Here is a 26938-nt window from a genome sequence, read left to right on the forward strand (position 1 = left end):
TTATCTCATTTGCTTTATTATTTAGTCTCTTTCCCCCTTTCATACACATATACACACATGTGTGAGCATAATTTTTTTCTGAATCATACATACATTATGACCCTTTGTCCCTAGCACAAGCTGGAATCAAGATTGCTGGGAGAAATATCAATAACCTCAGACATGCAGATGATACCACCCTTATGGCAGAAAGTGAAGAGGAACTAAAAAGCCTCTTGATGAAAGTGAAAGAGGAGAGTGAAAAAGTTGGCTTAGAGCTCAACATTCAGAAAACCAAGATCATGGCATCTGGTCTGGGAAACAGATGGGGAAACAGTGGAAACAGTGTCAGACTTTATTTTTGGGGGCTCCAAAATCATTACAGATGGTGATTGCAGCCATGAAATTAAAAGCGCTTACTCCTTGGAAGGAAAGTTATGACCAACCTAGATAGCATATTAAAAAGCAGAGAGACATTACTTTGCCAACAAAGGTCCATCTGGTCAAAGCTATGGTTTTTCCAGTGGTCATGTATGGATGTGAGAGTTGGACTGTGAAGAAAGCTGAGTGCTGAAGAATTGATATTTTTGAACTGTGGTTTGGAGAAGACTCTTGAGAGACCCTTGGACTGCAAGGAGATCCAACCAGTCCATCCTAAAGGAGATCAGTCCTGGGTGTTCATGGGAAGGACTGATGCTGAAGCTGAAACTCCAATACTTTGGCCACCTCATGAGACAAGTTGACTCACTGGAAAAGACCCTGATGCTGGGATGGACATGAGTTTGAATAAACTCCAGGAGTTGGTGATGGACAGGGAGGCCTGGCGTGCTGCGATTCACGGGGTCGCAAAGAGTCGGACATGACTGAGCAACTGAACTGAACTGAACTGAAGCATAGTAATATTCTATTATAAAACCTCAGTTCAGTCATCAATTTCTTAAGTTTACACTGATAGAATTCTTCTATCTGTAATCTGCCATGTTTTCAAGAAATTCTGGTTTCTTTTAGTGAGAAGTGGTATTAGAGACCAAGATCTGGGCCCTGGGTGTGTTCGTTGCTACTTGCTGCTGCAATAACTCTTAATATTTACAAAAAGTGATTACTTAGGTCCTTGTCTTCTCCATCAGGTTATAAGAATTACACAGTAAATTCCCATATACTAATAAACTAGACTTCACAATTAACATTCTACAATTTGTTTTATATCACATGTGTGCATGCTAAATCATTTTAGTTGTGTCTGATTCTTAGCGACCCTGTGGACAGTAGCCCGCCAAGCTCCTCTGTCCATGGGATTCTCCAGGCAAGAATACTGGAGTGGACTGCTGTGCCCTCCTTCAGGGGATCTTCCCAACCCAGGAATTGAATCCACATCTCAGACATTGGCAGGCGGGTTCTTTACCACTAGCGCCACCTGGGAAGTCCTTTATATCACATACCTATCACCTATCCTCAACTCATTTTTTAGACATCAGTATACCTCACCCCTAAACATTTATGTGTGCATATAATTAATTGGAATTCAATATTTACTTTCAGGTTTCTTTTTACTTTTAAGGTAAAATTTATAAGATGTAATGTAGACAGAGTGTCATTAGTTTTAATAAATTGTTTTATTTGTGTAAAACTAACCACGTCATTCCAGGAGGGTCTTTCATCCCAATTTCCACTCAACACCACTCTTCTGGTGTGGTAAGTCTTAACTTTTAAGTGCGGCTACATTCACAGACAATATCGAAGTATACCTTTAATGAGTTCCAAAGATATATTTCACATATCAGCCAGTCTTTTACCAGTTCCTGCTACCTCCTGTGTATTTTTCTTGGGGAAAAATTTTATTTTTACTAACACATATTATTTTCTAAACCACTAAAAGTAATGAAAAACTTTTTTCTAACATTTTATTATGAACATTTAAAGACTTGTACAATGAACACCAGTATACTTACTAATTAGATTCTATAATAGCATTTTATAAACTTGCTTATCTTATTCATGTCTCCATTCATTTTATATATTTGATGCATCTCAAAACAACTTATAGGCATCATTATATTTGTTACCAATGATTTCATCTCACTGATCATTTTTGCCTATTCTATATCTTTATATAAAGTTTTTGTGTATATAAGTATAAAGCTTCTTTCAGCATAGTATTACTGGTTTTCATCCATTTTTGTTCCTATCTATTGCTGTGTGCTATTCCACTATACGAATTTATCTGATTTTATTTTACCCATTCTCTTACTGTTTCTAAAATGTTTACAATAAAATGAACACTAGACTTAGGAAGGTGGTTCATTGGTAAAGAATCCCCCTGCAATGTGGGAGACGTGAGGTCAGGTTCGACCCCTGGGTCAGGAAGATCCCCTGGAGAAGGAAATGGCAAGAATACTGGAGTATTCTTGAGATCCATGGACAGAGACCCATGGACAGAGGAGGGACAGAGAAGCCTGGTGGGCTACAGTCTATGGGGCTGCAGAGTTGGACATGAGTTAGCAACTATATAACAACAACAGACTTATCTAGGCAACTAGACTTATTTCTACCACTTGCTAGCTCAATATATGGCTTCAATTTCTTCATTGTAACATGAAACTAACAATCTAGTCAATACCAAAGTATGCTTTGTAAACTGTAAAGTGTCTTAGCAATGTGAGGCATTACCACTTTTGTCTCCAGACAGTTCTGTCTTGTTCTCATTTCCTCCTCACCTCTCCCTTGCTTAGTCCTTTCCTCCACAACCCACTCCTCCAAGCTCTACGTATCTCAGTACTGGCAAGGGACCACAGGCACACACTAGGGTTGAGGAATCAGAACCAAAAGCCAATGAAACTGTCTGGAAGTACAGACTGAATTATTCTGCTTCCTTTTTGGTTGTGGTAACAAAGTATCTTGTACAAAGCAGACATTCTCTATTTCGGAAGCCTCCACTCATCTTAAGCCCTTTTAACTTTCGTTCTTTCAAGCTATTTCCTTCAGGTGATCTCCTTAAAATTCACTTTTCAGGAATTCACATAGATGCTCAGCATGTAGAAGATGCTTGGTAGGTATCTGTTGAACAACTGAAGGGTCAGAGTAATGGTTTCTCATTGTTGCTTTTTCAAAGTCCACCTTATTTGAGGTGGATAAAATCGTATGGAGGTGCCAAAACACAGTTTTGGCTGGAAGCATTAGGAATTAGGGAACTAGAAAGGTAAACACAATAAAAGAGTCAATATTCTAAACTATGAGAAATGTACATACCACTGCATTAAGTTACACTATTTAATACAGTCTGGAAAGATGCAAGAAAGCAAAAGAGCAGCATCTGAGTTTTAAAAATCACATACACACAATGGAAAGAAAGGGAATTCAAAGGCTAAAGGAATTCTTAATAAATAAAATGATTCCTACGTGCTAATGACAAGATTTATTATTTCTTTTTAACTACCTGAAGAAAATATTTTTCAGAAATTCTGTAATATGCTCACTAGAAACTTTGTGTGAATTCAATGAAATGAATTCACTGAAACAATGATAAGTTATGTTAACATGAAGAATATTTTTATATCATTTTTAACTTGTAGACGAAATGATCCCAAGACCGCCCTATGATCACAGTTGAGGGCTATAAGTAAAAGAAAGAAAACTGACAATTCAAGAGATGAGTTGGATGAGAGCTTTAAATTTCTTTCAGATAATGTACTCTTTTGGGGAATTATAACATTGGTGACTGAGAAGAATGTCTAAAAAGAACAAGAAAATATATTATGGATTAGTTATGAATTTCATACAGTTAAGTTACTTTCCAGATATTCTATTGTTCTAGTGTTCTTTTCATCTGTAATTTCTATTACTGCTAAGGATATGTCAAGGGTTCAGGATAACTTTTTTTTTAAATATGGGTTTGGTCATAATAATTTAAAATATTTCTTTCAAATCACATGTAAAACAAATGAGGAAAATAAGGTATTAGAATTTCACAGACTTAGAACAATGCAAAACTAATCTACAATGCTTCCTGAGTGAAAAAAAAGTCAAAACATTTTTATATTAAATCAGATATTTTTAACAAAAACTTGAAACAAGTTCTGATGAACCTTCAGTTATAGTTACATCTACACTAGTTATTCTGAAAGTGGTGAATGTACTTGGATTACAATTTCCAAACTTAAAATTTAATGTGAAATTTATATTAAAACACATTCTCAAATTCTCTTGAATTTGCTTTTTATCCAATTTTGGAGTTCACAGCACACAAAAAAAAATTTTTTAATTACACACAAAATGATAAGTATCATATGCTATTGCTTATGTGGGATCTATAAAAAGGGTACAAATGAACTTATCTACAAAACAGAAATATAGTCACAGAGGTAGAAAACAAACTTATAGTTACCAGGAGGACAGCGGAAGAGGGATAAAGTGGGAGATGGGGGTTGACACAGAAATGCTACTATATATAAATGAGATAACCAATAAACAGCTACTGTACAGCAAAAGGAGCTCGACTCGATGTTTTGTAAAGACTTGTAAGGAAAAGAATCTTAAAAGAGTGAATACAGGTATATAAGCATAACTGATTCACTTCGCTGTACGCCTGAAACAAACACAAAAACTATACCTCAATAAAATTTTTTTTAAAGAAGGAAAAAAAACCTCACAAAAGGCAAAGTATTGTTACTACTGATATTTTTAACAACAACAACAAAAAATGGAGTGTATAAAGAGCAAATGTCTCACTCTGATTGTTACTCCCCACTCCCACACAGAGAAGACATTAGCAATTAACTGTGGTCCTGTTATGGCCCTGTAACACAATGTTCCAGCCAGTCACTACAGATCTCTACAAACACAGGAGATGAAATCTATCTGTAATCCCTGTGATGTCATATCAGTTTTTCTGGATATATGGAACAGTGAGTCTAAGTGTATCCTATGGTTCATCTAAACACTTTTGAGGTTAAAAGATGCTGATGAGCAATATATTCCAAGAGTCTCAAAACTGCTGTGACCCTTCATAGCCCACTATTAGAAACGCATCCCAAGAAAATAATAAAACTGTATGCAAAAGGATGATGTTATTTATAAAACAGAAAAACTAGAAAGCCCTACCCCTCTAAGAATAAGAGAATAGTTGGGTGTATCAGGCAATTCACAAGCTGGAAAAAATAACAATGGAAGATGCTTACATTATAGTGTTAAGTGTATAAAACAAACAAAAATAAAGATCTGTGTAGCAGTTTGCTCTCACAAACACACACAAAAAAACTGGAAAGAAATAAAGCAAAAATGTTAAACAGTAGTATGAGGGATTTTATAATGTGTAAGGTTACCATATAGTAGTAAAAGGCACTATGGAATTTCATAGAGTATCTAAAAGCTTAATTTACAGAACACACTTCAAAATTGTCACACAATTTCCTCCATTGTAAAAACGAAAGATGTACAATTCCATTCCTGAAAGATTTAATATAATAGGAAATAAACTGCTTTGGTTACTGTTTACTTCCCCAGAAGGTTTTTGGGAAAGATAATCTCATTTGATCTACTTATCTGTGACGCAGATTAAAATAACTAATTTTTATTTATATTTACTTATCAAATGCTTTCATTATAATTACCTGGTTTAGAATAAAGAAGAATCATAATTAAATATCACTAAGCTTATTACAACATGCCAATTATCTTATATAAAAATCTATACACAGATGCACATTCAAAATTAAATTATCTAACATCCCTAATACTATATAGCTTGTAATATATTAGAAATTGTATTGTATTTGAAATTCAGAGATAGGGCATGTTTCTGCAATGTATACAGCAAAGGACAAACCCACAGGTTTACACAGCAATTCTTCACTTTCCTGGCACGTCAACCGAACTGAACTTGTTAGACAAATAAAATTAATTTTCTTAGGTGTTAAAACTATCAGAAAATATTTTCATGAAAATCTTGCCACACTTTCTGGTTTCACAAATAAGACGGGAGCATATACCTTAAGAAGGCAAATTCTACTTTCCCTTTCTGTACGTTCACTAGTGACTGGTATTTTTGTGCTATTACACATCTTTGTTTTAAAAGTGATTCTATCAGATCTTCATAGGGTCTATATGGCTGCTTGCCTCTTCACTCATTAAACAGCTTTAGGCTATTACATCTTTTGAGATTTTGTGTTTCTTTTTCCTTTTAATTTGACGATTTTACAAATCCTTCTCTTACTCTTAAGATGTAAGTTTCCTCTTTTTGATTCTCTCTCCCCTCCTCTTGGTCTAACTTGCTTTAAATTGGGAAGCAAGAGGACGGACTCCACGCAACCTGAGAAACTTCCCCAGGAAGTAAGCTTATGCTTGAGTACAAGAACACTGTGACATCAGTTCTACAAGTTCAGAGGACGGTTTTAGTTCTTTCCTGGTTCTTTTATTTCAGACTACTGAATTTCTCAAATATCTGACTACTTGATTAAAAAAAAAAACAGTTATTACTACACATCTGTTTAGCTAAAAATAAGGACAAGTCTATTCAACTACAGAATAGATTCAATGGTAATGTTACATCGTGACATCAGACTAGAAGGTCACACAGATCTGATAGCAAAGAAATGACAACTTGAGAGGGGTTCCCTTTTGGACAGTTACCATATAACTAAAAAGCTGGAAATCAAATCTTGTTTATAGATGAGTAAAACCAGCACACAGGAATCAATCATAGCTTTGTAATTCAAAGCTGCATTGCTCAGACACCCTGGATTACTTTAAGACCCTTTTACCAATCTACCTTTCTCATCAACCTCCTCTAGATCTGCTCCCACGCTCCTGTCCTTTTAAGTCAAAACCTCCACCTAACACATGGGATTTGGTAACTACAGCGGGTCGGGAAGACAAACACAATTTGCTAGGAATGGATCACTTGGAACTTTCACTTTATTTTTCTTCAAAGAACCTTATGCTTTTGAACAACAGATGGAGTTTCCACCTACCCATGCCCAATCACTGGCTCCTAAAGCACTGGCTTTGTTAATTAAATTTAGAGTTATAAGTCTTTATATTTTTAATTCTTTGAAGAATAGAAAACGGTTTACTGTCAGTTATACTGAGCTTTTTCCACTTTCCAATAATAAATACTAAGATTAATTTATTAATTGACAGAAAACCTCTTTGAATATATAAAGTATAGAGAACAAGATCTCTTTGATTTATGGTAGTTTAGGTTTAGTACAGACTGAAATTCAAACCACAGAATTTCTAATAAAATGTATTATCCTTAGGGATATAGAAAAACTAAAATTTCAGCATCCAACTATTAAGACCTAAGCAGCTGCTGCTGCTGCTAAATCTCTTCAGTCGTGTCTGACTCTGTGCGACCCCACAGACGGCAGCCCACCAGGCTGCCCCGTCCCTGGGATTCTCCAGGTGAGAACACTGGAGAGCATTGCCATTTCCTTCTCCAATGCATGAAAGTGGAAAGTGAAAAGTGAAAAGTGAAGTCGCTCAGTCCTGTCCAACTCTTGGCGACCTCATAGGCTGCAGCCTACCAGGCTCCTCTGTCCATGGGATTTTCCAGGCAAGAGTACTGGAGTAGGGTGCCATTACCTTCTCTGAAGACCTGTTAGTCACTAAGATTTTTAAAATAATTAGTTGTTTATTTATTTGTATATTATAGACTACTATTTTCACAGTTTTTGATGGATATAAAGCCTAATATAATTAAACCTATAATCTTATATGCATTATTAATTTTCATAGCAAGAAGTTCTTTATATGGTCTACAGATAACTTTCAATTTAACTGAAGTCTTAATAGTAAAAAAATTGTATTACTGAGCTCCAAGCTAATGAGGCTCTCTCTGAATATTAATCTTAATAGCAGTGTTTATGATGTCAAACCAGAAAAAATAAGTTTAATTACCTGACTGAGGTAATTATATTTACTGTGATCAATGATACAGTTAGAATTCATCTTACTATGAACTTTCATATGACTTTTTCTTTTTGCTTTTTATTGTTTACTTTTCAGCATTTTACTGAACTGGTATTTGTCTTTATATCCATTTTTTCCATCAATTATCTCTGAAGATACACATTCTATTTCTATTTTTTCTATTGCTATTCTATTTCTATTATTCTATGGCTATTTTCAGTAGCCATAATTAAACTGTTAATATTCATGCTCAACTTAGGTCAATGTATCTATAGATTTATAGTCCTCCTGAATAACACAAACATTTTAGAATGCTTTCAAACTTATTATCTCTTCATCACTATAAACTTTAATGTGAATTTGTCTTTTAGGATTTTTGTTTCCATGTCCCAAATTAGTCACTATTATTTCTCAATTCATGCAACTAAGGCTTAGATTTACCTATATATTCACCAAATGTGCTTACTATTCCTTCTTGCATTTCAAACCTTCCTTTACAGTTAGATTTCCTCCTTCAGTGTTCAACCATTACAGGGCTTCCCTCTCACTCATAGGGAAAACAATAAACAACAGAACTACCATATGATTCAGCAATCTGAAGAAAATGCAATCACTAACTGGAAAAGACCTATGCACCACAGTGTTCACTGCAGCATGATTTAACCTAGCCAAGACATGGAAACCACCCAAGGGTCCATGAACAGATGAAAGGATAAAGGAAAGGTGGTGTGTACGTATAATGGAATATCATTCAACCACAAAAAAAGCAGGAAATCCTGCCATGTGTGACAACATGGATGGACTTTGAGGGCATTATGCTAAGTAAAATAAGTCAGATAGAGAAAAACAAATACCACGTGATTTCACTTATATGCAGAATCCAAAAAGCCAAATTGATAGATACAAAGAACAGATTGGTGGTTACTAGAGATGAGGTGTAAGGGATGTGGTAAATGGGTAAAGACTGTCAAAATGTAAAAACTTCCAGTTATAAGATAAGTAAGTCTGGGGATCTAATGTACACTAGGGGGACTACAGCTAACAAAACTGAATTGTATTAGCTCAGTTCAGTAGCTCAGTCCTGTCCGACTCTTTGCAACCCCATGGACTGGAGCACACCAGCCTTTCCCGTCCAACAGCAACTCCCAGAGCTTACTCAGACTCAAGTCCGTCGAGTCAGTGATGCCATCCAACCATCTCATCCTGTCGTCCCCTTCTCCTCCCACCTTCAATCTTTCACAGCATCAGGGTCTTTTCAAATGAGTCAGTTCTTAGTATCAGGCGGCCAAATTATTGGAGTCAGCATCAGTACTTCCAATGAATATTCAGGACTGATTTCCTTTAGGATGGCTGGTTGGATCTCCTTGCAGTCCAAGGGACTCTCAAGAGTCTTCTCCAACACCACAGTTCAAAAGCATCAATTTTCTGGTACTCAGCTTTCTTTATAGTCCGACTCACATCCATACATGACTACTAGAAAAACCATAGCTTTGACGAGACAGATCTTTGTTGGCAAAGTAATGTCTCTGCTTTTTAATATAGCTTTTCTTCCAAGGAGCAAGTGTCTCTTAATTTCATGGCTGCAGTCACCATCTGCAGTGATTTTGGAGCCCCCCAAAATAGTCTATCACTGTTTCCACTGTTTCCCTATCTATTTGCCATGAAGTGATGGGACCAGATGCCATGATCTTAGTTTTCTGAATGTTGAGTTTTAAGCCAGCTTTTTCATTTTCCTCTTTCACTTTCATCAAGAGGCTCTTTAGTTCTTCTTCGCTTTCTGCCACAAATGTGGTGTCATCTGCATATTTGAGGTTATTGATATTTCTTCCAGCAGTCTTATTTCCAGCTTGTGCTTCATCCAGCCCAGCATTTCGCATGATGTACTCTGCATAAAAGTTAAACAAGCAGGGTGACAATATACAACCTTGACGTACTCCTTTCCCAATTTGGAACCAGTCTGTTCTCCATGTCCAGTTCTGTTGCTTCTTGACATGCACACATATTTCTTAGGAGGCAGGTCAGGTGGTCTGGTACTCCCATCTCTTAAAGAATTTTCCACAGTTTTTTGTGATCCACACAGTCAAAGGCTTTGGTGTAGTCAATAAAGCAGAAGTAGATGTTTTTCTGGAACTCTTGCTTTTTCGATGGTCCAATGGATGTTGGCAATTTGATCTCTGATTCCTCTGCCTTTTCTAAATCCAGCTTGAACACTTGGAAGTTCACAGCTCATGTACTATTGAAGCCTGGCTTGGAGAATTTTGAGCATTACTTTGCTAGCGTGTGAGATGAGTACAATTGTGCGGTAGTTTGAACATTCTTTGGCATTGCCTTTCTTTGGGACTGGAATGAAAACTGACCTTTTCCAGTCCTGTGGCCACTGCTGAGTTTTCCAGATTTGTTGGCATATTGGGTGCAGCACTTTCATGGCATCATCTTTCAGGATTTGAAATAGCTCAACTGGAATTCCATCACCTCCACTAGCTTTGTTCATAGTGATGTTTCCTAAGACCCACTTGACTTTGCATTCCAGGATGTCTGGCCCTAGGTGAGTGATCACACCATCGTGGTTATCTGGGTCATGAAGATCTTTTTTGCATAGTTCTTCTGTGTATTCTTGCCACCTCTTCTTAATATCTTCTGCTTTTGTTAGGTCCATACCTTTTCTGTCCTTTCCTGTGCCCATCTTTGCATGAAATGTTCCCTTGGTATCTCTAATTTTCTTGAAGAGGTCTCTAGTCTTTCCCATTCTGTTGTTTTCCTCTATTTCTTTGCAATGATCGCTGAGGAAGGCTTTCTTATCTCTTCTTGCTATTCTTTGGAACTCTGCATTCAAATGGGTATATCTTTCCTTTTCTCCTTCGCCTTTATCTTCTCTTCTTTTCTCAGCTATTTGTAAGGCCTCCTCAGACCATCACTTTGCCTTTTTGTGTTTCTTTCTCTTGGGGATGGTCTTGATCACTACCTCCTGTACCATGTCGTGAACCTCCGTCCGTAGTTCTTCAGGCTCTCTATCTGTCAGATCTAATCCCTTGAATCTATTTGTCACTTGCACTGTATAATCGTAAGGGATTTGATTTAGGTCATACCTGAGTGTGGCAGGTTTTTTGTTGTTAAAAGAGTAAATCTTGAAAGTTCCCCCCCCAAAAAAAATTACGTTCTGCTCCTTAAAATAATGTTATATGTCAATTATATCCCAATACATACAAACATGGTATCTTAAAAATGTAATACACATTACTAGGATTCAAGTAGGGAGATTAGGCAATTGGTGATTAAAAAAGAAAAGTTAATGAACTCTCTTTTTCTTGCCAAGTTCCCAGTCTCGCTCTGTGACAGACAGCATAACTGGCCCTCCATGACCCTCCATCTCCTCCTGCATCCACATCCTGTGCTGTCTGATGCTGCACCTTGGCTGGGTGGCTTTGGTGAGCCAGACTTCTGGGGCTCCTTTCTCTCTTGTGCCTCTGCCTTCACCATGAGATCAAGATCAGAAAAGCCTGCTGCAGGATCAGACATGTGAAGAACAGAGGATTAACTATGGTTAAAGCCAGCCTGATCAGCAGCCAGTCTGCTCTGGAGTAAACCCAGCCAAAACTGGCAAAGCCATCTAGCTGCCGCTCATTGGTCCCAGGATGTATGAGCAATAGATGCTTCCTACATGCCACTCAGATTTTGGGGCTGTCTCTCATACAACATTTTTGTGGCAACAGATAATGCAGATTTTCAGACTTTAAGAGACAACTGAATTGCTTACTTTCTCCTGAAAATATTTCCTAATTACAATAACCATTACTTGATATTTGTCTCTGTCTTCACCATGCATGGCCGACTGAATCTTAGACAACTTGACCATTTACTACTGATCTGCCACAGCCCCAGAAAAATCAAGGTCTTACAAGTCTGGGAAGCAGGTCAGAAGGCTACCTTAAAGAAAAGAAGTTCAACATAAGAACAGAGGTAGAAAAGAGCGGAAAGCTGTCTAAAGAATCAAATGAGTAAGAAGCCCAAAGGGATCAGTGTATTTGTATCACAGCTAAACTATATTTGGTTCAAGAGAATCTACTGGTATGTTTCCTGTTGGCACATAATATGAAAACTCTTTCAACCAAGTGATTTTCTATTTTAAAAAATCTTTTACTTGAATGTTAATAACATAGGCTACTACCATATGAAGGCTATATGGAGCAGTACCCAGGTATGTCATCCTTTTGAATCTAAAATAAAATAGTTAAACTCCTATGCTTCTATATCATGTAGGCTTTCTTTCATTATAAAAATGTCAAGTATCCAAACAAGTTATTAACTATACAAAGAATAAAGCATATATTTACGAAGCTTTTAAAAAACCTTACTGCCATCTAGAGCTACTGACCTCATCATACACAGCTACTGACCTGCACTGAAGTTGAAACCTCCCCTTAAATGTCATTCCTATTACTGTTTCAAATGGTCTGCAACTTAATTAAATGCCAATCTACTTTTTTACAGTTTGTAACATTTGACATTTACACTAAGATTCTATATGTCATTTTTGAAAACCATCAGATAATAGTTATCACTGGAAAATGCCCTAACAATTTACCTTTTAAAAAGAATATTTGCCTATAATTTTGTTATCACAATAGTTTGTAAGTCTATAAATTATCAAGGTGCCATAAAAATTCCTTGTAAACTAACATTCTAATTTCCTTTAAACATAACATGATTCAAACTTGAGATAGCAAGGTCTAGTGACATTTTCTACTAATGGTCACACTTCAGACCTATATAAGTTATCACTACATTACCATTAAAGAATCAATTTGTTCAACTCAATCACAAGATATAATATAAACATATACAGGTGTGTGTATATGGAACATATAATTCTACTTAGCTTAATAAATTAATTATAACTTCACAACTGCTATCAAGACAAATGAATAAGAATTTTTAAATGAAGACAATTTAAAACACTGATCTCATTTTCACAAAAGAGCACCTTAAAGGCTGATACAGTGGGCTACAGTCCCAGGTGTGTCAAAAAGAGTCACGGCTGACTGACTAAGCACCCACGCAATTCATATGTTGAAACCTAATGCCCCAAGGTGGTGGAATTTATCAGGAGGTGGAGTCTTTGAGAAGTGACTAGGACTTGAAGGCAGAGCACTCATGAATGGGATTAGTGACCTTATAAAAGAGGCTTAAGAAAGCCACCTTTGCCCTTTCCACCCTGTGAGCTTACAGAAAAAAAGACAGGCATCTATGAATCAGGAAGGGGCCCTCATCAAATACCAAATCTGCTGGTGCCTTGATCTTGGACTTGCCAGCCTCCAACACGGTGAGAAATAAACTGCTGTTGTCTATAAGTCACGCAGTTTATGGCATTTTGTTATAGCAGGCCAAAAGGCCTAAGACACTATCCATTAAGAATGAAGAAATAAACTATGACACATAAGCATGTATTGGTTTGGCCAAAAGGTCTGTTCAGGTTTTTTCCACACGATGTAACAAACAAACATTTGGGAAAAACCAAAATGAACATTTTGGCAACTCAATGTTAAAACAGTAGACACAGATCGCTATGTTATATTGCAAAGTGAATAAGTAAATCACAAAATAATACTTAAGTTAAAAAGAAAGATATATTTACGTTGTGGTACAGAGAGTTTAATTTGGTCTAGACTCAAATGTTGGAGAAAGCAATGGCACCCCACTCCAGTACTCTTGCCTGGCAAATCCCATGGATGGAGGAGCCTGGTAGGCTGCGGTCCATGGGGTCACTAAGAGTCTGACACAACTGAACAACTTCACTTTCACTTTTCACTTTCAGGCATTGGAGAAGGAAATGGCAACAACACTCCAGTGTTCTTGCCTGGAGAATCCCAGGGACGGGGGAGCCTGGTGGGCTGCCGTCTATGGGGTCGCACAGAGTCGGATATAACTGAAGCGACTTAGCAGCAGCAGACTCAAATGTGAGTCTGATGCTAGTTTCAAGACTTGCTAGCTGGCACTGTTTTTTTAGCAGTCTATAGTGGGCAGGCTACAACACTTTCTCAGCCTCAATTTCCACATTTTGCTGTGGCAGATACTTTCATTTCAAGGGTTGTTGTAAAATAAATGGCACAATCCAAGACACTGTAGATGTCTAATAATGGCAGTTATTTTTATGGCCCTACTCTAACTGTAAAAAATGAATTCTCTGGTATCATTTAAGAGTCAGAAAAAAGGATGTAAGAAATTGTCCCTATAGAACTTTAGGTTCCTATAACACATAACTCTGGTGATTAGTAAACACGAAGGCTTAGAAAAAAAATAACACATGCGTAATGATAAAAAAATTTCATATTATTATAAGCAAATACATGTACTATGCATATAATCCATACATGATATATTCTATTATATCCTAAAACATTCAAACGATAAGGCTGAAAAGAAACAACATATAGCTTTTTTAGGCATATGGAAAAATATATCCAAATACACATAGTGAGTTTGCTGCTGCTAAGTCACTTCAGGCGTGTCCGACTCTGTACGACCCCATAGACGGCAGCCCACCAGGTTCCCCCGTCCCTGGGATTCTCCAGGCAAGAATACTGGAGTGGGTTGCTATTTCCTTCTCGTGAAGGTGAAAAGTGAAAGTGAAATCGCTCAGTCGTGTCCGACTCTTAGCGACCCCATGGACCGCAGCCTACCAGGCTCCTCCATCCATGGGATTTGCCAGGCAAGAGTACTGGAGTGGGGTGCCACTGCCTTCTCCGCATAGTGAGTTTAAGTAAGTAAAGTTGCTCAGTCGTGTCTGACTCTTTGCGACCCCATGGACTGTAGCCTACCAGGCTCCTCTGTCCATGGGATTTTCCAGGCAAGAACACTGGAGTGGGGTGCCTTTTCCTTCTCCAGGGGATCTTCCCGACCCGGGGATTGAACCCGGGTCTCCAGCATTGCAGACAGACACTTTACCGTCTGAGCCACCAGGGAAGCCCAATATTGAGTTTAGATAACCATAAACATGGTCCACAGAAAGGACCAACTTGAAAAATCATTTTATGATTCTTTCTCCTATTGTGACTTAAGGCTATGGTTAAGCATACTAAAATGTTCTGATAGCCAAGAAATTTCCACAACTAACCTTTAGGAAAATAAACTTAGGATCCTGGAAAGCTGTTCATTTTACATTTCAAGTTTTGTATTTTCAAGTCACCCTTTTTGGAAACACACTGTCATTAAAATTCTAGCTTTCCTTTATATATCTCACCACTTAACCACTGATTAATGATCTAATTTTTGTCTCTTTCAACCTTGTGGACTTGAGGCCTAAATATCTCATCTATAAAAAGAATTCTCCATTTATAGACTTAGTTATACTAAATTTCAAGTTGACATTTCCACTTATAGATAGATATTCTACTTTAAAATCTGTTTCAATTTTTCTCCCATGAAAGATTTAATACTTGTCTATTTTCTGCTAAACGTTTTCAGCGAAATACTTATAAAGAGAAATATGGCAAGATCAAAGAATAAAACCTGTCAAATTTAAAAACACAGACGACACAGACCACGTAATACAGACCATCTGTAGAGTGAGCACAGCAGCGCAGTGCGGACAGGACAGTGGGAGGGGCCTGTGTCTAAGAACCTGCACTTGGTTAAGATGACTTTCTTCTGTTTTACTGAGGGTGAATAACAATGCAAAGGATGTCCTCAAGTTCAAGGATATAGTGCGTGGTTGAGAAAAATAAATTACTTAACTGAAATGCTGGGTTGGATAAAGCACTAGCTGGAAATAAGATTGCTGGGAAAAATATCAATAACCTCAAATATGCAGATGACACCACATTTATGGCAGAAAGTGAAGAACTAAACAGCCTCTTGATGAAAGTGAAAAAGGACAGTGAAAGAGCTGGCTTAAAACTCAACATTCAGAAAACTAAGACCATGGCATCTGGTCCCATCACTTCATGGCAAATAGATGGGGAAACAATGGAAACAGTGACAGACTTTATTTTGGGGGGCTCCAAAATCACTGCAGATGGTGACTGCAGCCACAAAATTAAAAGACGCTTGCTCCTTGGAAGAAAAGCTATGACCAACCTAGACAGCATACTAAAAAGCAGAAACATTACTTTGCCAACAAAGATCCGTCTCGTCAAAGCTATGGTTTTTCCAGAAGTCATGTATGGATGTGAGAGTTGGACTATAAGGAAAGCTGAGCACTGAAGAATTGATGCTTTTAAACTGTGGTGTTGAGAAGACTCTTGAGAGTCCCTTGGACTGCAAGGAGATCCAACCAGTCCATCCTAAAGGAAACCAGTCTTGAATATTCATTGGAAGGACTGATGCTGAAGCTGAAACTCCAATACTCTGGCCGCCTGATGCGAAGAACTGACTCATTTGAAAAGACCCTGATACTGGGAATGATTGAAGGTGGGAGCAAAAGGGGATGATAGAGGATGAGATGGTTGGACGGCATTCACTGACTCAATGGACATGAGTTTGAGTAAGCTCTGGGAGTTGGTGATGGACAGGGAAGCCTGGCGTTCTGTGGTTCATGGGGTTGCAAAGAGTCAGACACAATTGAATGACTGAACTGATACTGAAATAAATAAAAACATAAAGGAGTGGCAGAAATAATGTTATTATCAGCCAAAAAATAAGAGATGAACATTAAAATGTTACTTGTCAATGCTCAATAGCATTAAAAAAAAATAAAACAAATGATGCTCTTCGTACTATTAAGTAATACTTAAGCTTTTTTTAAAAACTAAAATGAAAGTAGAAAAGTAAAACTACTTAAAAAAAAAAACAGAGAAAATTAACTTAAAAAATTTTAATTCATTGACTTTCTCTTACCCTTAATTTAGCACTTCAGGATGGTAGGCCTGAGTAACTTAGGATCACACACAATCTGGCCAAAAACATCAACTCAATCAAAAGTTTTTGATATATTTTAATTTTTTTAAAGCTTTTTGTCATTACTGCCTTAACTGAAGTCACATGTTCCATTTACTACTGCTCTTGCCTGACATGGAAAAGTGAAATATTTTCTATGTATATGTTGGCTGTTCCTTATGTTATCTTCAGGTGGGATCATCTCGTGAGGTTATTTTTTTTCTGACACTTTTAGTAATTATATTGAATTCTATTGGATATAATACTGAATTTCATTTATAATAATAAACCATATTTTTTAAAGTAATAAACATCATAATAAAGCTTTTATAGCAACGACTGAGAGAAAAATTAATGATCTAATTACCTACAAAGAGCTTCCATGGTCTGTGGGGCCAGTTCTCCATAAACAATGTTTAAAAAAAATGCTTGTAAATTATCTGTCAAGGTTGCAAGAATAACTGAATAGAAGACAACATCATATTAACATGCAAACACAATGGGGCCACCCACTGGAACTGAAAGTAGGAAGCCTCAGGATATGACTGTTAGCACCAAGGATCATTTTATGCAAATTCCTTCAGTTCAATCTGTTACCAACCAACTCTAAAAATTATACCAGAACCAACTGAACCACTTGGATATAGATAAAACTGGATTACAGTTGATCCCTGAACATCAAGGGTTTGAATTGCAATGGTCTACCGACATGCAGATTTTGTTCAATAGTAAATACTACGGTACTTAGTAAATACTAAGTACTAGTAAATAGTAAATACTACACAATCCATAGTTGGTTGACTCCACTGAAGTAGCAGGAATGATAAGGAGGAACAATGAAAATGTTATAAATTATACATGGATTTTTTTTACTGCAGGGAGTGTAGGTGCCCCAAACCCCCAAGCTGTTTAAAGGTCAACTGTACTTCATTTTACCATGTTTCAATTGGAGCAGTAAGGGAAGCCACACACAAAAAAAACATGGTTGGTGATCCCTACAATGACAGTAGAGATATCACATTTTGGCACATTCTGTAAAATTCTTCCGTCAGTGACAGTTAAAAATATACTAAAGTCTTATTCCTTGGATATCAATTAGCATACATACCTACTAGCTAAATATGTGTAGTTAACTTTAAAACATTAATGTAGAGAATTAAGATTACGATTCAGTCATGCAGTTATTATTTTAAATACGTGCAATCATCTATCTCAAATAGAGTAATTTTAAACTTTCACAGTCTAGAAACTTTAGAAAGTAAATCAATATTTTTCTTTTATAGTTTAAGCACTTAACATCCTCCAATCATTTTCTAATGGTTCAACTTAATTTCACACTAGCTAACAGTATATAAATGATACCTGGAGTGAGTGATCACAGAAGAGGAAATTGACCAATTTGAAATAATTATTAATATACTTAAAAGTATACATAATTTAACTCATAAAGTGGCACATAGATTTCTTAAAAAGTCTTACAAAATCTGCCTGCATTCTGTACATGTAGCAATGATAGGAGAGCCATTTTTTAATAGATGTAATACTTTTTTCTGATTTAAATTCATAAGAAAGTTTCAAAATTTCACTTTAAAATTTTACAGTAAATTACTATTCAGTCAATTCAATACTTATAGTCAAGTACTGTATAATTAGTTATCTGAAACAAAATCATGAAGGTTTACAGAAGTGATTATCACTTACCAGCTGCTCTGATTTTACCCCATACAACTGGATGGTCTTTGCCACATTTTTTGATACAGCTAATGTGAGGTTTGAATCAACAGCAGCTACGTTTAGTTCACTGAAGAAAACAAAAACGGCCTTTACCATTACAGTTTATCAACAAAGACAAGTATATGAACTTAAACCCACTAAACAACAAGGTGATTCTTTTTATAGATTTCCCTGGTTGCCTCCAAGAATTGATCAGATTATTTCATTTTCCCTCCTAAATTCAGCATTAAGAAAAAGTGCCCTGAGATGGCTTGGTTAAAGACCAGTTTCTCATTAATAAAAGCATGTCATGTGTGGGTTCAGGCTGTGATTAAGAAGAGTAAATTGTGTACAGATTTTTCAAGTAGCACTCTTGTTCATACTGATAAGTACAATTAGAGACACTGCATATCACAGACATCTGCAAGGAAATGACAGCTCTTGAATGGAAATGATGACCTTGGAAGGACATAGGCTAAAAATATAAATTACACGATATATCAAGATACTAAATTTCTGTAGAAATTATGCCAATTCACGTTATTTTGATAGCGTAGCTTTTTTATATCAAAAGCACAACAAGGATTTAAGTGGAAATTTAAAAAATCTAGATTCCTAAAGTATTTCTTTGCCATGCTTATTTTCAATTTTTTACACTGGATTATTTGGGACACTTCTGCTGACTGCTCCAAAAAAAGTAATTATAAAGAGCATGTAAAGTATACCAGCAGTTAAAAACAGCATGAAAATGCATATACAAGTAGAAAGCAAGAAAAGTAATTATTGTCTCTGAAGTAGCGGAAAGAATCTTGGTATTTCACAGATTCCCTTTATGAAGAAAGCAAAAGACTTTAACATTAGTGCTTACTATGTGCATCAAAAATGCCCCTTCATTTAACAGTGAGACATAATCTTATTAACCCTGGTATTCACATTCTATTGAACAGTGGCATAAGTATGGTTTTTTTTCTTTTTTTTTTTTTTTCATTTATTAGTTGGAGGCTAATTACTTTACAATATTGTAGTGGGTTTTGTCATACATTGACATGAATCAGCCATGGTTTTACATGTATTCCCCATCCCGATCCCCACTCCCACCTCCCTCTCTACCCGATCCCTCTGGGTCTTCCCAGTGCACCAGGCCCGAGCACTTATCTCATGCATCCAACCTGGGCTGGTGATCTGTTTCACCCTAGATAATATACATGTTTCGATGCTGTTTTCTCGAAACATCCCACCCTCGCCTTCTCCCACAGAGTCCAAAAGTCTGTTCTGTACATCTGTGTCTCTTTTTCTGTTCTGCATATAGGGTTATCATTACCATCATTCAAGTCCCACCTTACAACTGATCACAGTGTGGTCAAGTTGCACAGGGGAAAAGGAGTTACTTCTTTAATATTTTCATAAAGGTCAGAGATCAAGATGAATTCATGACTGGTTTGATCACAACTATACTAAACAAATAATGGAGACAAAATCAGGGTTTAACAATCCAAAGTCAGGCCTTTGAAAGTCAAAGTAACCGTAGAGAGATTTAGGATCAAGATTCTGGGCTCTCTAAACACTGTATACATAGGAGATATGCTTCTGCAAATTATACCTGTGGCTTTCTAGTCTTACTCTCACATGCCTCAGAATCATTATCTGATGTATAATCTAAAAGAATTTAGACTTCTATACCCTGGTCCTATATGGCCTAACAACTAGTTTTACTCATAAAATGTTCACCTATAAATGTAGAGACTTACTGTTATGACAACTTATATACTATGACAGGAACCGAGAGTCTCAATTGCAGACTGGGTCACCTGGGTGACCATAACATGTCTAAAGACAACAGTATAACTACATTGTCTGCAAGCATTCAGGTGGCACCTCTGCTAGGATATCTTTCCTTTTAAGAGTTTTAAAAGCTGTCACATTCAACTTAGAAAGCTTAAAATAGCAAACACGAGTAGACTAATCAGGATTATGATACTTGTACACCATGATGTACCTTCTGCATTTAAGATTAAAAAAAAAAAAATTACTCTCCACGTTTTAGCTTCTCAACCTGTAAAATCAATTTTATATTTACTGTCCTACATAATACCAGAAATTTACTATGGCATAAAGAATTAGGTTGGTTTACTCTGCATCCTTGACAAGATAAAGAACAATCATAACTGACTATTTTTAGACTGTATTTAAATGGTTTTATTAACTGGAATCTCAAGTACTTAGGACATGTGCACTCATTCACTGCAAAACTCTTGATTTAATTGCTGGACTAATAACTTGAACAACCGAAGATAAATTTAAAATGTATTGCCATTGGACATCACTAACAAATGTGGTGGGCATTTTATGGCATGCCATTATATAAAAACACATACCTTGCTATAGTTTTAATGATACCTTCAAGTTCATCAGCAGAAGGAGGATTACGACCACCAGGGGGGAAAACCAAGTTGATAGGATCAAAGAGTCGAGATAATGATTTTGATAGATACGCAGCCTCGTAGGGTTGTAGTGAGTCTTTCAAAGCCTTTTCTGGACTGTGGAGACAAAGTTTATTAAAAAATGACTTAAATTATACAAGACTAAACACTATGGTATCTATCAGGTTGTAAATACCTTTCTTAACAATATATCCTCCATAAGACTCAAGAAAAAGGGAGATATATATGTACTTATAACTGATTCACATTGTTGTACAACAGAAACCAACACATTGTAAATTATCCTCCAATTAAAAATAAAAATAAATTAAAAACACATCTCCTCTACAGAAGGTAACTTTATATGGACAAAAGAAAATTTTGTTTAAAAATGTATAAAAAAAGGTATAAATACATTTATATACATTTGATAGTTAAAAGTTTATTAACAATTAAACATTTTAATTTATACATAATTCCTGGGTATAAATGTAAAATAATATGCCCCAGTACAACTGTAGCAAGTTTGTCACTTGAAACTATAAGAGTAACACTGTAAAATCTTATTAATTCTAATGGGGCCATGTCTTCACTTAGCATGTTTCTACACAACGTACAAAAGAGGCAAGTCTGCAAAGACTGGCTCCCACCAGTTCAACCCTTTTCACACATAGATGCACTCTCATAAGCTCAGCATCTGAGAGGGAAGTATACAAATGTAGGTTTTTATTAGCCTTCTGATACAAAAACTGATAACTAACAAGAATGAGGATAAAATAAAAAGTGTTTGTACAAGTCCCACAAAATCACAAAAAATCTCCCAACTGGAGTTCTTACTTTTATAACATTCTTCACAAACTAAAATTTATCCTACTAAACATTTCTTTCTCCCCCAGACCTCCAATGTTTTCAGTTATTTTTGTTGATTTTCATTTAGTTGTTCAATTATTGGACCTTATATTTTACCTCTGAAAATTATCAAATGTCTATAACCATATAATTAACTCTGTGTATTCTCATATCACCCCTGATTATGATCCTTCTACTAACCTTTCCATTATCTTAAAAAAAAAAAAAAAAAAAACACACACAAATCTCCCTAAATTCATCTTAAATGTTCATCTCGAAAACATCAGACCTGCTCCTTTGGTATCAGAAACTTGGCTTTCTCCTTTTCCACCCTTGTTGGTCAAATGACAAGACCTAGAGGTCAGAACGCTCTTGGCTCCTACATCATAATTCCACAGTTATCTCTCAACACTTTCTCATTCATTATAAGTATTTCAGTCAACACATAGTTCCTGAGAATCCTATGTACCAGCCCTTGTTAAGTGCTATGAAGTAAGAGATGAAATTTGCTTTACAGCCCAGTGAAGAAATGTGCAGGTGGAGTGCTAACTATAATAATTTTTATAATAGATTATGAAAGAGCTCAGTAGGAACAGGGAAGAACTAGTGCCTAAATCTGTCTGAGTCAATCCTCTACTGAGGTCCACATCAGCTATTTAAACATCTTCCCTAATTCTGCTCTGATCATTTACTGCCCTTAAGAAGCCTCTTCCTTCTTCCGCAGAAATTTCTGCACTAAATTATAAGTACTGACATTCTTCTTGTTCTCCAAGGATTCGCCCAAAAGGTCCTACAGTTTTACTCCAGAAACAAAGCTGCCAGGGCCTAGGTGGCTATCTGCCAGCAGTGGATCTGTGAGTGGCCACACAGGAGAAGCAGCTCTATGCTCTATGTTTGAGAGGCTGGCTGAGAGGGAGAGCAAGGCCAAGGCCTGTGGTTGCTGCAGGAAACCAACCCACTGGCACAGAGATGTGACAGAAGAACAATGTGACAGGGTCCAGCCTCATGTGGAAGCAGAAGCCGAGCCTCACCCTAGCCCTGCTACCAAGGCAGCCTGCCTCCCCTGCTCCCTACCCTATTCCACCCTGATAGTTTTGGAAAAACTGAAGAACTAGGCGTGGGGGGGTGTAGGATCCTTGGTGATTATGTCAAAACAGACAGCTTTTCTAAAACTTATCCTGTGCTTGCATGTGTGCTAAATCACTTCAGTTGTGTCAGACTCTTTGTGACCCTATGGACTGTAGCCCACCAGGCTCCTCTGTCCATGGGATTCTCCGGGCAAGAACAACAGAGTGGGCTGCCACTCCTTCCTGCAGGGGATCATCCCGACCCAGGGATCAAACCCGTGTCTCCTGCATTTCAGGAGGATTCTTAACCACTGAGCCACCCAAGAAGCCCGTCCTGTACTAGACATCTACTTTTATTTTAGCTTTATTATCGAGTTTCCATATTGGAGTCATCATTTTGAACTGCTCCACCTCTAAGGTCTCCAAGCTTGAAGACAACTTTCCATACCTCCACTTGCCCCTACCCCTTTCCCTCCTACAAATTCTCTTTAATGTGTACAATTTGCCAGGTACTTTCTGGAAGTGAGGAATGTAGCAATGAAGCTACAAAAATTTCCTGCCCTCTTAAAGAGACGACACACAAAAGAAGAAATAAAACTTTTAAATGACTTAATTGTGGAATATAACGAAGAGTAATAAATTTTAAGAGAAGAAGGAAGCAAAGAAGCCAGACAGCAGTTTTTATCCAACTTTAGACAGCATGAGGCAAGGCAAGGCTTCCTGGGAAGATATGAGGAAAAAGGAGGGAGCAAGTTACATAGATTTCCAGAGTAGGCACTTTTATGAGGAGAGAAGAAGTACAAAGGCCCTGAGAGGGGACTTATACCTGGCTGAGTTTGCGAAAGAGTGAGAGGAGCAGAACACTTAAGTGACAGGAGAACAGTACAAAACGAGGTCTAAGAGCAAACAGATGGAACAAAACATGCTGGGTTTTGTGTATCAATAAAAGTGCTAGATTTTACTCAAAAGAAAGTGCTCTTTGACTGACTGTGATCAGTGCTGTGAAATGCTTTCCTGTGCTCATCCTCCATCAGCCCAGCATTTCAAGGTGCTCTCACGAGCATCCTGATTTTTCTAATTTACCTTCCTTTCAAAACTGTAAGAAATATCTCATTTAGACGGTCTCTGTACCTGCTGCTAAGCTGCCCAAGCATTCCAGAGAAAAAGGAAATTGTTTCTATTGAACACTGATACAAACCCCTTGATTTCAAGAGACCTGAAGCTCAAGGTATTAAAACCCTTCTTTGCAGTCCTTCAATTTCTATAGCGGACTATTTGTTTCTACACGAAGACCAAAACTACTGCAATGATCTTTGTCAACTTGATACCAGCTTTTCTTTTTCTTTTGTAATTTCATTTACATCTGATTTTCTTCTTATCCCAAAGAAAAAGTAGATTTATTCCTTTGTTGATATCAAAACCTCTCAGATGAATTGAACCTACCTCCTCCTTTCCTATTCTTTTTTAGAAAACTGTTTTATCAAGATTTACATTCAATTCAACCATTTAAAGTGTATAATTTGATGGTTTTCAGTATATTCATGGGTATGTGCCATCATCACCACACTCAAACCTAGAACATTTTTATCATCCTCAAAAGAAACCTCAAACCCTTCAGCTTTAAAACCTTTACCCTCCTCACCCCATTCCTAGCTCTAGGTAACCACCAATAGGCTTTATATCTCTAGAGATTTGCTGTTCTTGATTTTCATATGGATAGGATCATACAGTATATGCATTTGTATCTGGCCTTTTTCACTTAACATAACTTTTTCAAAGTTCAGGCATGCTGTAACAAGTGTTAGTACTTCACTCCTGTTTATGGCTGAATAGTATTCCACTGTGTGGCTATATCACATTTGGTTATCCATTTGTCTGCTGATGGACATTTGGCTTGTTTCTATCTTTTGGTAACTATGAATACTGCTATAAACATTCATTAAAAATTGTGTGTGAACATACTTTAAAAAATTCACTTCATGTGCCTTGTTTTTATTGTGATAACATACATAACACATGAGTACTGTGCACAGTAAGGAAGCACCCCCACATTGACCTCATTTGTCTGACACCTGGCTTCAGCTCACTGGCAGCGGAGAGCAGCATGAGGAATGCTGCGGTGCTCTTCTTCTTAGGCAGAACGCCCTCTGGCTGGGAATGGTGGGAGAGGGAGCCCTTGGTTCTTGGCTGCCCCAATTTGGAGCAGAGATTGTGCCTTGCTGAGCTGGGAAGAGGAAGGGAGGAAACAACTGTCCTGGTTTTAGTATCACAGACTCTAATGAAATTCTTTCTACCAAATTTTAACTTTTTTGCATTGATGATTTTTCACTTACTGTTTGCTTTTAAAATCGTTTCCAGAGGCATTGAGTTGTTTGGTTTTTGTTGTAATAGTTTTCACCAGATTCATTGGGGATGGGTCAGCAGAGTGGGGAGTGCTGTCGTCCCAGAAGTCAATCTCCTCCCATTCTGCCTTTCATCAATTCTAATAATGCTCTTGTATCCACCATTCCACACTTAGGCCTTGAACCACCTTATTTTGCTATAGCAAGAGGTCAATTCTCAGTCCTAAGCTTCTTCAGCTTTTCAACAGCATGTTACACAGTTAACCATTCTTCCTCTGACTTAGATGAACTCATTCCTTAGAGTTTCACACAACTTTGAGTTGTCCTCCTATCTTACCATTTTTTTTCTGTCTCAGTCCTGCAGGCTGCCAATCCTCCAATAAAGTTATAAATTCTGGAGTGCATACGTTGGGCCAAAGTTCCCTTTTCTCTTTACATATATCTTCCCTATAGAATCTCCTCCAGACTCATGATTTTTAAAGATCTGCATAGTGATGATTCTCAAATATGCATTTCTAGTCCTGATTCACAGTCAACTACCTTTTCAAAAAGTCTATAACATCTCCATTTGCATCTTTGATTCAACAGTTTCAAAAGAAAAACGTTTGTTTAACACTACTTCATGAGACAATGGCTTCCAATCTTTGGTCTCCTCCCAACTTGTCCACACATATCCTTGATTCTTCTTTTCCTCTCAAATCCAATTCTACTAGCAAGTATATCTTGAATCAATCTGACCAGTTCTCACCACCCATCCACTCATCTTGTTTTAGGCCATTGTCATTTCTTGTCTGGATAAACAAAATCGCTTCCATTTCCCACTTCTCCTTCCCTGTGCTGATGCTTTCCCTAGTCGTCCACATTGAAGCCCTACTGTTAATTTTAAAGTGTTTATCAGTTCATATCATTCCTCTGTTTAAAAGCAATGGTTTCTACTGTTTTGAATAAACTCCAAATCCCATACCATAATGAATGAAGTCTTACATGATCTTACACTTTCCTCCCTCTTTGAGCCAATTTCATAGCCCCCACTCTCCCTCTTTCACTGTGTTCCAGCTTTCCATTCCTCAACATCTCCATCTTAGTTTTCTCAAAGACTCTACATCTGCTGTTCTCTCCGCCTGCAGAAATCTTACTCCAAATCTTCCACGGCTGATTTCTTACTGAAGTCTTGAGTCAAAGTTATCTTCTCATAGAGGTCTTTCCTCACCACCTCATATAAGGCGCTCTATCATGTTGTCTTGTCTTTTTTTTTTGGTGGGGGCGGGGGGGGGGCGTGAGGGGGCATGGTTGTAGGACCTTAGTTCCCCAACCAGGGATTATAGCCAGGCTCCAGCAGTGAAAGCACTGAGTCACAACAACTGGACCATCAGGGAATTCCCTTGTTTTATTTCTTCATAACAAGAACAGCTCTCGAATTCAGCATGAATACTTAAAAGATGAAAAATGCTAACCTGGTTATTTGTGCCTTGATTCTACTCAGATTCTTCCAAGATCTTGTTCATTACCTCTTGCTCTCTCCACTGGCTACTTCTATCTATAAACACTCTCAGTTTTCCCTCTATAAAAAAAAAAAAAAAAAAAAAAAACCTTCCTTTGGCTCAGCTACCCTGGTCAAATTTATGTTTGACTCTTTGCCTCACTCCTCAAAAGAATATAGAAAACATAATTGTTCCTTACTATTCTCATTATTTTTTGGTTTCTTATGGTACAGGTCACAACTCCTCTTCCACATCAACTACTTTACTGAAGTTAGTCTCCAAAATGTGACAATGATATCCCACTAGTCAAA

At 37.1% G+C, this 26938-nt stretch overlaps 1 protein-coding gene across 1 annotated transcript in view; it reads right to left on the bottom strand.

The window, feature by feature from the left end:
• COG5 (component of oligomeric golgi complex 5) overlaps positions 1–26938 on the bottom strand; it is a 267212-nt gene that overhangs the window by 43916 nt on the left and 196358 nt on the right. Inside the window, exons 13-14 of the mRNA XM_043463038.1 lie at positions 20844–21005; positions 18457–18556 (exon numbers count right to left, since the gene is read on the bottom strand). Coding sequence (XP_043318973.1) covers positions 18457–18556; positions 20844–21005 — 262 coding nt within the window. The remainder of the gene's footprint in view (positions 1–18456; positions 18557–20843; positions 21006–26938) is intronic.

This window comes from Cervus canadensis, chromosome 3 (genome assembly GCF_019320065.1).
Source record: "Cervus canadensis isolate Bull #8, Minnesota chromosome 3, ASM1932006v1, whole genome shotgun sequence".
NCBI lineage: Eukaryota > Metazoa > Chordata > Mammalia > Artiodactyla > Cervidae > Cervus > Cervus canadensis.